This window comes from Danio rerio, chromosome 17, assembly GCF_049306965.1.
Source record: "Danio rerio strain Tuebingen ecotype United States chromosome 17, GRCz12tu, whole genome shotgun sequence".
In the NCBI taxonomy this organism is placed as follows: Eukaryota; Metazoa; Chordata; class Actinopteri; order Cypriniformes; family Danionidae; genus Danio; species Danio rerio.
In genome coordinates this window covers 19,168,209-19,182,375 of record NC_133192.1, presented here as the reverse complement: position 1 = coordinate 19,182,375, position 14,167 = coordinate 19,168,209, and the positions used below count along the sequence as shown (strand labels likewise).

Genomic DNA, 14,167 nt, shown 5'->3' with positions numbered 1-14,167 from the left:
CAACATGGCGTTAAATTGAAGTTGTATCGCAGTGTCGTGGGGACATTGCGTTTTGTTTGGAAATGAAAATCGGTTTGACGTCAGAACTCAATGACAGGCCGACGTCAATGTCCAACCTAAAAAAACAAAAAAACAAATATCAACTTTAGAGATGGTACAGCTTGACTTTGTGTGGATGTTACCACTATGACGTTGGATTTTGGTTGTCATACATGATGAATAAATGTCAGTTTTTTAAGTGAAAATGAATTAAAATGTTGACTTGAAGTTGGATTTTGATTACTTTCCAACAAAACCTAAAATCAACCAAATATCAACATAGTTTGACGTCGTTATTGATGAGAAAAATAACATTGTTTTTAGACGCTGGCTAGACATTGAATCTTGGTCACGTGACGTCAGGACCTAAATCTAACATAATACTATGTCTTACGACATTGTGTGCCTGCTGAGCAATAACCAAATGCACTACTGAATTTTATATTTACACACATCCACAAATTACATGTATATGGATCAGTTTTTTGCAGCGTGTGATACTCACTACTCTTGAGTACTTTTAGATGGTCTTTTTCCTCATACTTTGAGTACTATTTACAACAGATTCTATTACTCTACTTGCGCTACATTTTTAAGCAAGCAAGTGCTTTAACTCAAGTATGGTTTTTCAGTACTCTTTCCACCACTGGCTGTTAGTAAAAGGAGCCTGGAGTGGTCGAGTTTGCGCTGGAAGCTGTATCCATTCAGAGCAGGAGGCTTTGATCTCGGCTCATCACGGACCATTCCCCCAGCACCCATATGGACTCACTTTTCTCAGGTCTGTTTTGGATCTCTCTTTCTCTCTCCCTTATTTATAGCTCCAAGAGAGGTTGTAAAACAAGTCCCTCTCAAATGTTGCTCTCATTCACCAATGCTCGCTGTGAAACTTTTGCCCTGCCATTCAGCAGCTTTTACTACAGTTTAAGGAACACGAACGTCATTGTAAACCTGAAAACGTCAGCCTAGTTTTTCTTCGTTCGTTCATCACAACAAAATATGGCAAAATTATATCCACAGGTTTGGTATAATGGGATTTAGTGACCAAATAAATCAAATTTAAAATGTTTTTTTAAACATTTAAGTATTGAGATGTAAATGGATTAGTTTCACAAGCCCCTAAATATTTCCATATTGTGTGTTCAACAGTAATTACGCCTCCTAATGCATTAATGGTTTGCAGTACATTGAGAAGACACATGCTTGGAAATGGACTTCCTAATTATTCGTAACGTATGGCCAAGAGCAAAGGCCACAGGCATACACGAAATAACCCAATTTGGTTGTCTGTCTTTAGAGCCGGGTCTTTATGTTCGCGCAATGTCCTGTGACCATTCACTCCCGTATTTATTTTTGTTTCCTCTCGTTGTGAGGGACAAAGAGCAGGCGTCCCTCTGGCCTCCAGGGGCTCTCAGTAAGGGGGTGTTTTCTGTGCAAACAACCCCAAATTCAGGTACAGTTATCTTTGCATGACTCCCTGAACCCATTTCCAAGCGGCTCATGCTTTAAGTTCAGTATGGGAGTCATGAAAGCCTGACCTCTAATAAATATTCTGCTTTAAGTCTGTAGTGAGTGTAATTCCTGCTTGTTATTTCCACTGATAGAAAAAGAAACATTACGACCAGAGCTGTGGGAGAGCTAGAGAGTGCCATGTTCACTTCAAAGGGCTTCAAACACATTTTTTTGGTATTGAAAAAATGTTACCTACAATATAACACTTTCTGCTAACTCTGTATGATGGTTTATTGATTTTTGTAAGTGTTTCAAAGCAATTCCAACTTAACTTCATTGGGATTGCCATCACAATTCTAAGGTGTTGTGGGTAGGAATGGTTCTTTTTGCCTCCTGTGGCATACTGACATGATAATCCCAGGTGCTCTACTGGATTGAGGTTTTTTGAGGCCTTTTGATTATTGCGAACTTACTGTCACGTTCAAGAAGCCAGTTTAATTTTTTTCTTTTGCTGATTAATTTACCAATTAAATTGTTTTTAAAAGTATTATTCACTTTTACACTAACCCCTTAGAGTAAAAACCAACCTGATAGTTGTGCAGTTAGTGTCACAATATTAGGGTACACTGTAAAAAGCGATTAGAATAATTTAAAAAAGTGAGCTGCTTTAAAAGTGACTTACTGAAAAGTGAGAAAACCCTAGGAAACATGAAATAAAAAATAAAGTCAACTAATCAGTAATTCGTTTTTACAGTGTATATTGATGTCTGCGTGCCCGAATAGCCACAGATGTTTCACTTCTAGGCCTTACAACGTTATCCTGCTAGAACAAATCATGACAAGATGGGTTGGCAATAATTCTCAGGTACTGTACTGTAGATGGTCAGTTGGTACTCAAAATATGCCAAGAAAACATCCTCTGAAGATTACACCACCAGCAGCCTAAACCATTTATAAGGCAGACTGGATCCATGCTTTCAAGCTGTATAAGACAAATTATGATCCTAACATTTCAAAACTGCAGTAATAATCAAGACTTAAAGTGTCAAACTAGGCAACCTTTTCCCTATTCATTTTCATTTTGGTGAGTCTATGGATTAATATATTGTGCTCTTCTGCTGCTGCTGTAGCACATCTGCTTCCAAGTTGGGTGTATTTTTCTTTCAGAAATGAGTTATTTTAGTTACTGTTAACTTTCTATCGGCTCAACTAGTTTCCGCAAGAAATAATAAATCCTTGATTAATCCAGTTTCAAGTAGTTGCAAAATGTAATTCGATATGGCTATACTTTTTTTAATCAACCACTTGGCAACAATCATAATTAGAAAAGTAACAATGTTACATGAAGTTTATTTATAAACTAATTTCGAGAAGATCACATGACTATGATTGAACACGGCTGGTTCTGCATTAACTATGTATGATCAACCAATCAGACGATTCCTAACCCACTATAAAAAAAACAGGTTTTCTCACTACAGTCATCTTCGATTTGAAGAATTCCTCCTTCCACCCCTACTCCTCAACCTTTCCCTTCATAGGACAGCACACTGGCCCAGTGGTTATAAACTGTTGCCTCACAGCAAGAACGTCACCGGTTCTAGTCCTTTAACAGACCGGCTGTCGTTTCTATGCTAAGTTAGCATGTTCTTTCCGTGCTCCTCCCACATTTCAAAAACATGCCATACAAGTGAATTGATCAATCTAAATTTAGCACTACAGAACTCTCATCCAGCAGCATATCTATTCATAGCATTAATTTTGTCATCAGCTCTTATCAAAAAGGGGGAGTTGTCGAGATCTACCTGAGCCTAAAGCTCCCCTCTCGCCCTGCAAACGGAAGGGAGCCCAGGGCTCAAGGACCTTTTGAGCTCAGGGCTCTCTCCCGGGACAGCATGTCAAACTTGCTTATATTCAATCACCAGCTAAGTGTGAACTCTTGAAACATTGTTTCTTTGGACTGTGCATGGAACCTGGGGGAAACCCAAATAAGCACGGAAAGAACTTGTAAACTCCAAACAGAAATGTCGACTAATCTGGTAAGGACTTGAATCAGCAACATTCTTGCTGAGAGGCAACAGTGCTAACCACTGGGCCACCGTCCTGCTCTGTCAAGGAAAAAGGAAGGAGGTATATGGGTAGAAGAGGGGATTCTTTAAATCGAATATAAATGAGGTAAGAAACTCTGATTATTTATGGTCAATAAGGAATCATTTGATTGGTGAATCCATAGTAGGAAAAACAAAAGTTACTAGTTTTCAAGACTTTAAAGAATATCTTCTTTTTGTGTTCAACAGAGGAAAGAAAATAAAAGAGGTTTGTGACAAGAAACGGGTGAGGAATTTGACAATGGAATAATGTTGAGAAATTAACTAGTGTAAAAACAATTCAAAGATTATTTGCAATCTGGAAATAAATAGGTGGTGCGCATATACAGTATGTACTGTTCTGAAAAAACAAAAACTCATTTTGGGTTTTAATGACAACCATTAATGACAGAAGAAAAAAGATCATCAGGCACTAATACCAGTGAAAAATGCATCTGCCAAAACTGCTGAGGAAATCCACTAAGTGGGCTTCCCAGAGAACAGAAGGGGGAGGAGGAAAAGGTTACTGACCTCCATTGCAGCACCTGACTTGGACTCGGTTCAGGTTGTGTCCTGGCTGAGGCATTCAAGCGATGCTTAATGTGAAGGCAATTAGATTATTAGCGCAGCAGATGGCAGTTACATAGCCAGATCGCTATTCAGTGATAAGCACTGCAGAAACCCTTCAGGGCTCCAATCTTTGCTCAGCTTTGTTACCCAATATGTAACAATAAGTAGAGTTTTAATAAAGACATTCTACCAAGCCAGTTGTCTAATTCATTTAGCATTAGCAAGACTTAAAACTAATGCTTCTTTTCGTCCAAAAACAAAATGTTCCCCTTCTTAATTGGTAATTGAGAAAAGGAGCACATGTGTTCAAGGCAACTGTATCTGCGAGGGCATGTAAACTCCATCATGCTCGAATTAAAAACCACTGGTGCTGGTGTCCGTTTACTGTGACAGCTGTAGGCACTTCATGTTTTTGTGCTATTTAAAAACATTTATGAGACGTGCAACCATTTTACACTTCATTTTCGAGGTTATTAATACAAATACGACCGTTTTTTGGGCTTTGAGAAGGGCGTGGATGGAACAAAATCATTTGGTATGAAGTATTTAAAAACTTTAACCACATTTTATTAAAATCCTAAAAAAGTTCACATCGATTTGGGAGCAGTTGAGAGGTTGTACCTGACTCTAGTTTAAACACATTCATACACAAATGAAATAAACATGCATCTGTAATTCAAGCACACATGAAAGTATCAAATTTTAATTTATTATATCTGCTCACAGAGGGTTTAATACAAAGAAAGATGACATTAAAAGCATTATTGAAGTAGAACGGTGTGTGTGGTATGGCACTTTGCATTTCACAGACTACCAGAAATCCCCTATAAGACAAATAACTGGGATTCATATAGTGCATAGAATTATTTGATTATCCACTTCATAGCAACGAGTTACAAAATCAAAGGCAATAAATACTGTACAATGATAAATCTGAAGTTAAAATGACATGGCAACATTTTACATTATTAAACACATCCTTAAACAATGCAGCATTCATCCCTTTACAATAAAATTTTTTAAAATCAGTTAATTGTACAAGTATAATTCAATATACGATTATATATACACATATAGTATGCATATCAATATTTAAATAAAGTGCCTTTCTTTTTGAAGTTCTGAAAGGTGAAATCTTACTTTAAATGTACCTAGAAAATATTTTGTATGTAAACTTCATTAGGCAGTATAGTGAATTAAAAAAGGTATTGATATTTCCATTTTAGTCATTGGAAATGCCCCTATTTGTCAGTTTATTTAGCTGTAATATTACAATCAACCAAGGATCATTGGAAAAAAATTACCAGTTGGAACATTTCTCCAAATTGTGTTCGCTCATCTAAACAGATAAACCCTGCTGCAAACCTGATTGTGTTACACAAGTTGAGATAAAATACATTTGACATCCAAAGCATCTGAAATGGAAATTTGCAGGTAATTTACTCACCCTCAGGCTATCTAAAATATAGTCAGACTCCCATTAGGACAAGTAATTTCACTCGACGGTCATCTTTGAAACACTTCTCATGCATTCGGTTTGAATTGGGACACAACAAATTCTCCAAAACTGCTTTCCAAGCTTACGATTAAATTTCCTATTAGGAAACACCAATAAAATTCAACAACAACTATCCCTTTAGTTTTATTTCTAAACGTTTGAGTCACACAAAATCTTTAGAAATTCAGATTTGGTCTGAGCCTCTTTAGACTATTGACCTTATTCTAAAATGCGGAAGTGCGCCTGTTTTCGCGATTGTCTTAGAACTTCCGATTCAGTCGCCTACGGGAGAAATGACTAGGAATAATAAACGGCAGAAAACGGTCAAACTACATGCGCTACAAACAAATGTTTGCATGACTATACAGACCAAGCAGAATAATATAATACGAAAATATCAAATTGCAACATCAAGCAGCGTAATGAGCAGTTTTTAACGTCAAAAAATGAATGGAAGTAATGAGACTGGAAAAAGATTCAAATGACAGCGCCCGCTCATCAGCGGAAAATAAGGTGAATAGAGACTATAGATATTCATCAGTATATAGCGATTGCTGATTCGCTCTTGAACTAGAAGGCTGAGCTGCATTTGCCACATTGACCGTTACACCTTTCCTTCATTCAAAACTATACAAGCGACACGTCTTGTATATTCTATTGTCTTTGATATACAGTTGAAGTCAGAATTATTAGCCCCCCTTTGAATCTTTTTTTTTTTTTGACTTTTTAAATATTTCCCAAATGATGTTTAACAGAGCAAGGAAATTTTCACAGTATTTCTGATAATTTTTTTCTTCTAGAGAAAGTCTAATTTGTTTTATTTCATCAAGAATTAAAGCAGTTTTACATTAAAAAAAAAAACCATTTTAAGGTAAAAAAAATATTAGCCCCTTTAAGCTATATATTTTTTTCGATAGTCTACAAAACAAACCATCTTTATACAATAACTTGCCTAATTACCCTAACCTACCTTATTAACCTAATTAACCAAGTTAAGCTTTTAAATGTCACTTTAAGCTGTAAATAATCTTGAAATATATCACCTAGTAACTTAATAAATAAATACAATAAATAAAGCGAGCATAATAGAGACAGCTGATTAGTCTCGTGGGTGTAATGTTCAATGCGATGCATTCTAGAAAATTTCTGTCACAGCGTACGAATAAGCCATTCATTTATTTGATTGGCTTTAACGCTAAGATAGAATATGCACGGAATGCAATATTTTAAGCTTCTTAAACACACATAGCTATCTACACATGGAAGACATGAAACATGGAAAAATACAACTCGCCATTACAAAGATTCTCCTTCTCGATTCTGTAAATGCGTTTACATCTCCAATTATTCGCATTAACCCTTAGTCTAAAAGCAAGTTTTACAAGTTTTTTGCAAATTAGGGATTTTTTCATTTTTTTCACTTTAAATCTTATATACTTTAAAATGCGCATTAATACAGGGCAATAAAACTCGAGCTGAAACAGATGTCTTATGAAGTGAAATGACTTGTTTATGGAAGAAACTAAACAATATTTTCAACTTTTTTCCACATTTTTGATAGCCTGAGGGTGAGTAAATTAACAAAAAAAGTTTTGTAGTTGAACTAGCCATTTTAGCTTGTTTCCAAATGTCTTTGATCACTGTTATTACTATTGACATGGGATTTATCACAAAGTAGCAGATCTACATCACAAAAGCCAAACAAATGAAGCTGCACTGTAAAAAATATATATTTTGTGATTCATGTTTTTAATTTTCCCCATTTATTTATGGTTTTGAATTGCATTATGAGATCTTGATCTTTCTTCCAACAAATTTTAACCTTGAAGACTTTCTTTTTTTAACATTTGCACATTATGGACAGAGGCCAGTTGGCAAATTTGACCAGGATGCCGGGGTTAAACTCTCTCTTTTATGAAGGAAATCCTAAGATTTTTAATGACCACAGAGAGTCAGGACATCTCATCCGAAAGACAGCACTCACTGAGCACTATACTTGGGCGTTAGGACTCACACAAAACTGCAAGTTGAGCGCCCCCTGCTGGCCTCACTAACACCATTTTTGGCAGCAACCTAGCTTTCCCATGTGGTCTCTCATCCAGGTACTGACCAGGTGCATCCCTGCTTAGCTTCAGTGGGCAACCATGTGAGAGTTGCAGAGAGCTAGCTGCCGACAGCCTTTAACAGACCTATTTCTCTATTTATTATTAATTATGCGTTATATTATTTTAAACTACAAAAATGTCAGTAAAAGTCACTTTGTTAAACTGTAGGGTTGAATCCTCAACATCCTTCTTGCAATTCACAACCAGAAATAAACAAAAAACACTTGTGAATCACAAAATACAGAAACTTAATAAACAGTTTTTGGTTTTGTGGTCTGGTTGTGATGCAAACATCAAAATAGTAATGATTTACAGTTCATGAGAGATGGTTCAACTTGCTTTGAGGCCATAACAGTGTTAGCAATCATACTAAAACAAGTCTTTGTTATTAATCAGTAATGTCAATGAAATTTCTGGGAAAAGAGAAAAAAGTTAACATTTTACTGCCTCCATTGAAATATATTAATGAGGATATTTTTCCATGAATGTAGGTAAAGGTCAAAGTTGGACAAAACCTATGCAACATACCACAACAATCATAAAATTCATGTCTGTGATTTCTAAGGCAAATACACCATATCACTATGAGCGGTATATCTAAATGTTCACAGCTGGACTGAACCATCTTTTCACGGCTGGCATTTATTGTGTATCTCAATGAAAATATCTTCACGGTTTCGCTCATTTCTGACAGGGATCATAAGCGATTCTAATGTGCACTTGGCTCAGTTCTACACTTGGAGATCTTTTCTTGCACGGTTTACTTTTTTTTATAACCTGTCTGTATTTTTCAAGCACAGGAAAATGCCTTCATTATCTTTTTCAGAAGATAATCTTTCTCAGTTTAAAAGTTTATTTAGAGTCAGATCTAAACTCTTCTGGAATGTTGATCTTGAGATGAACCAAGTATGAACTGTGATTCGTTTGTGAGCTTCTGGGTGATTTATGATTTACATTTATTTGTTTGAGTAAAACATCAATTTTGTTGTATTCTGTATACTGCTGATGGCATTTTTTCAAAATTTGAAATAAACATTTTATTTAGATAATTTTTGACAAAAAAAGCCTAACAAATAAGAATATCATGTTTTCAGACATTTATACAAACTTCTAGTCAACACAAAACCAATTTTTTTAACTTAGCAAAAGTTTAGAAATCAATATTTGAAGAAATAAACCTGATTTTTAATCACAACAAATGAAAAGTTAAATATCTTAAGTCATTTTCTCGAATTAGAAAAGCTATAAATGACAATATTTTATTTGAAATTTGGAAGAAACATTATCAAATATGCAACATAGGCATGTCCCCCTTCATACATTTCTGGAGATCGTGAATTACGTAGCCAGAAGTGTGTATGGCTGAATTTTGCCTTTAAAACCAACGCTACGGGGTGGTATGATGCCATTCCTTTTTGCGCTTAGCAGCTGACCGATTACCTCCGTATGGGCAGCCTTGCCGCTGTTACCAGTTTGTTATGTAGCTCGCCATGTACGTCGGAGGACTTAAGACGCAGAAAGGAATTGACCGCAACAACGCGGTTTGCGTCCGGCAAAGAACCATTCCAGAAAGCGGGTAAGACAAAAACAAAAGCAAAAAATCTAAATAAACAAGTAAATAACAAGGTGAGAATGTGGTCAAATCTGAAAAAGAGGTAAAATCAGACGAGGGCTTTTACTTGTTCTGGATTGCTTTTGAAAACTACCAGTTGGGTTTAGGGAAGTGGGTGGGTGGGTCAGTTGATCGGTCTGTCAATCAGTAAGTCAGTCGACAGCGGCCTCTGGTGGATTTACTTGAGAACAGCAGGCATGAATGGGACTTGCTGGAGAAATTGCGAAAACAAAAACTGCAAAAAAAAAAAAAAAAAAAACGTAGCTCCTGGGATATTTTTGGCACTCTCCAGAAATGTATATAGCTATACGTTTTCAGAATGAGCCTGGGTTGCAAATATTTATAGAATAAAATAAACATTAACATTTTACTCAAGTTAAATTTTTTAATCTAGAGTGAATTTAGAGAAACTGAGAATTTTCAAGTGGTCTCATATTTGTTTTTTTCCTTTTCCATAGCTGAATTTTGCTAAATCCAATCCTTAGCTAAAACAACCTGGGATGTTAAGCATGAGCCCTTTGGTTACAACACTCAATAAGCATTCTTATTCATTTATGTAGTAATAAAAGTCTAAAAGCAGTTTTGATACTGAGCTGAAAGGTGGGTGTGATTTTGCCAAGTATGATGTGATCATGGATTAACATATATGTTGACCCTGTAATGTCATGTGTGTCTGAAAATATAATTCATACCTATTCCCTACCACTAAACCCAACCATAACTGAAAATTAATCCCAAAATCAGAGGGGAAAAATAGTTGGATAACAATCATATAGAGGTACATAACCCTAACCAGCACAAAACTTAGCATAAACGTTAAACATATCTCTTAATTCTGATTGGCTGATTGTAATATTGTTACAGGATCAACATAGATTTTAATCCAGGAAAATGTCTCACTTGGTGAAATCACACTAACCAAACCATCCAGTTATCAAAGGTGGATGTTTATTGCTACATAAAACAGTTGTCTGTCAGCAGGAATTTGGGAATCAAATCTCCAGCATTCTATGTCAACATCTTGCAAAGACATCTTGATAACACTTGTGCTGAAAAGGGCGGCTTAGGCTCTTCAAACTACATCCCATGTAAACCTCCAGGCTTTGATTGGGACTCTAGGATGAACGGAGCCACTGAAAGAGCCATTGTATTTAAAGAGACTGTTTGTGTCAAGTTTCACCTCGATCTCACCTTTGGAGGAAGACTTCAATCCATCAACGGAGCTCCGACAGCCCCCTGTACTGCTGTCTCATATTGCATGCAATACAAAGCTGGGTTGTGTTGAAAGGCGAAAAAGAAAACAGAATGGGATCCAATTATACTTGAGATTTCCAAAAAACAAGATTCCCATTGCTGAGGGATGTCATGTTAAAAAAAATCAGATTCCCCCTTAAAAACCTAGGTCAAAGGTCAAACGTTATTCCATAAATATCTTATCCACGGTTTTTGCATATTTTGAGTAACAATCCCCAAGAAGAGCTGTTCTCAGAAATGTGTTGAATTGCTTTGCGAGTGGTGGGGCTTGTGTTTGATTTGTTTGGACTGACCTCACATGGATTGGAGCGAGGCCAGGTTGGAGCTTCAGGTTCAAAGACAACAAAAATCAGCATTCTGTCGCATTTTTGAGCATCTCGCAATTCTAGCAGCTTTGCTGGAATTCCTTTAATGGCATATTGGAGGACCCTGAAGGAAAATAAGCACTGATCCAATGAAAATAGAGTGATCTTGTTCCAGAGAATGCCATTGAAGAACTGTCGCTGAACTCGGTGTGGAGCACGTACCTAACGTCACAGAAGACAGAAAAGAAATTAGCATCGTGATCATCCAGTCTGGGCTTCGGGCCAACATGTTCAATCAGTTGTGCTGTACGAAACAGCTCATGACAGTATCTTAACTACAGTTTCCAGACGAATCTCTCCAAAGTTCCATTTAATATCAATTAAATTTGAGAGAACATCTGTGAAACAGTTACCCTATCAGAAAGTACTGTACGAGGCTTCAATTGCCTTCAAGACGTCCACTCTGATAGGTTTTCTTAAATTCAGTACTCTCAGGCTCTTTTCTAGCAAGTTCATATAGACGCCTTCCTGCAGTTAAAATAAAATTCAATGGCCATTGATCAAATGTCATTTTATAAAGACTGAGAATCTGCATTATTCCATCAAATCTGGCTTTCTCGACTTTCACTTGATTTAAAAAACTGCTATTGCGTTGTATAAATTTACTTGCTCTATTTAAATTAGCATCGTGATCTTCCAATCTGGGCTTTGGGCCAACATGTTTTATGAGTTGAGCTGTATGAAACAGCTCAAGACAGTATCTTAACTAGTTTCCAGACAAATCTCCAGACGAAGTTCCATTTAATATTGATTAAATTCGAGAACCCAATCAGAAAGTACTGTACAAGGCTTTAATTGCCTTCAAGATGTTCACTCTGGAAGGTTTTTGATGTAAAACTCAGTACATTCTGGCCACTTATAGCTCGTTCATGTTGTTGTCTTCCTGTGGGTAAAATAAAATTCAATGACAATTGATCAAATGTCATTTTGTAAAGACTGAAATTCAGTGTTATTCCATTAAATCTTGCTTTCTTGACTCTTCAGTTGATTTAAAAAGCTGCTATTGGGTTGTCTAAGTTTACTTGCTCTTTTATCTGGGCTTCGGGCCAACATGTTCAATCAGTGGAGCTGTACGAAACCGCTCATGACAGTATCTTAACTACAGTTTCCAGACGGATCTCTCCAAAGTTGCATTTAAAATCAATTAAATTCGAGAGAACATCTGTGAAACAGTCACCCAATCAGAAATCAGGCTTCAATTGCCTTTAAGAGATCCACTCTGGTAGGTTTTCTTGAATTCAATACTCTCTGGCCTCTTCTAGCTCATTCATATAGACGTTTTCCTGTGGGTTGTCAACACACTGTAAACCGTTATTGGGAGGCCGAACCGAATGAAAGCGGCTCCAGTCTCCTTTACACAGGATCCATGGGAGCACGTCCACTTTGTAATGAAGCTCCGGGGAGAACTCTGTACTGATGAGGTTTGGGGCCCCGGCACCTTTTCCTCGTGTGATGAGCTTCATGTGATCATCGTAGCAGCAATGTTGTGCCGCCAGAGTAGTGCTGTCGAAGGAGAGCATGGAGCGAATGCAGAACCTGGCGGAGGGCTTGTAGATGTCCAGTCTCTCTTTGGGGCCGCTGGCATCTCGCCATCGATAGGTCTTCTGCAGCTTCCTGTCAAAAACGTTGACAGCACTGTAGACCACCTCGGATGGGTAGACACATGGGCAATTGGGTAACTCAGTCAGGACTTTGTGTAGGTATTTCTGGAGGAAGTCGTTCTTGCAGTTCAGCCACTTCTCACAGCTGTCAACATCTATGGGGGATTGAGATCAGTTTAGTAATAGTTTACTTTATTTACAGATGGCAAAACAAATTTTGTGTGACATAATAATTAAGAAATCCTAAACATAGAATACATGATCACACTTTGAAATAAGGTTTCATCGGTTAATGTTAGTTCAAATATATAACACCAAATATATATAACACAAACTAGTAATGATTTATTAATCAAAATTCAACATTAACTATTTCATTCATTCATTTTCTTTTCGCCTTATTCCCTTTATTAATCAGGGGTCGCCACAGCGGTATGAACCACCAATATTAACTACTGCATTATTAAAATGCAAATTCAAACTTAATGGAAGTTAATAGTTAACATAAACTAACAATTAACAACTTTATGTAAACAAGGATAAATAAATACAGTAATAAATGTATTGTTCATTGTTCGTTCATGTTAGTAAATATACTCAGTATATATATTTTTAACGACAATCCTTATATTCTGGTTATATACAGTATATATACAGTGGTCTCTCGCTATACTGTAACATGGTTCACCTCACAGTTTTGCAGATTTTTTTACATGCTTTTTTCTACAGCGCATAGTGTTCTGCATCCTGATTAGTGCAGTGTTCTGCGTCCTAACTGCCTGTAGACTATTGTCAATCAGTCTCCTCTGTGCCATGTCTCCTATTGACCTTATTCTAAAATGCGGAAGTGCGCCTGTTTTCGCGATTGTCTTAGAACTTCCTATTCAGTCGCCTATGGGAGAAATGACTAGGAATAATAAACGGGAGAAAACGGTCAAACTACTTGCTCGACAAACAAATGTTTGCATGACTCTACAGACCAAGTAGAATATTACAATAAGAAAATATCAAATTGCAACATCAAGCAGCGTAATGAGCAGTTTTTAACGTCAAAAAATGAATGGAAGTGAATGAGACCGGAAGTCTCAAGCCAAAAAGATTCAAATGGCAGCGCCCGCTCGTCGGCGGAGAATAAGGTGAATACAGTACAGAATGCTTTAAGCTTTCCAATTTGACCTAAATCTTCTATCGCTAACAGTGTGCCTCTGAAGTGCTGTTTTCTCTCTTGATTGCAAGTTTTCTCCCCACAATGTCAACAAAAAATTCTACACTGTCAAAGGCGCCTGCGATAGCACCCAAAAGGCAGTGGAAGATGCTAACCATCCCACAAAAAGTTGGATTTATGGACATTCTAAAGCAGAGGTCACCAAACTTGTTCCTGGAGGGCCGGTGTCCTGCAGATTTTAGCTCCAACCCTAATCAAACACACCTGAACAAGCTAATCAAGGTCTTACTAGGTATACTTGAAACATCTAGGCAGGTGTGTTGAGGCAAGTTGGAGCTAAACCCTGCAGGGACACTGTCCCTCCAGGACCGAGATTGATGACCCCTGTTATAAAGGAAGGTAAAAGCTATAGAGCGCCATTA

General features: G+C 37.0%; 1 protein-coding gene across 1 annotated transcript in view; it reads right to left on the bottom strand.

Annotated features, from left to right (window-relative positions):
* Positions 1 to 4,836: 4,836 nt before the first annotated feature.
* ism2a (isthmin 2a) overlaps positions 4,837 to 14,167 on the bottom strand; it is a 46,191-nt gene continuing 36,860 nt past the window's right edge. The window contains exon 6 of the mRNA XM_003200340.6: positions 4,837 to 12,735. Within this exon, the coding sequence (XP_003200388.1) occupies positions 12,218 to 12,735 (518 nt within the window). The 3' untranslated portion in view covers positions 4,837 to 12,217. The remainder of the gene's footprint in view (positions 12,736 to 14,167) is intronic.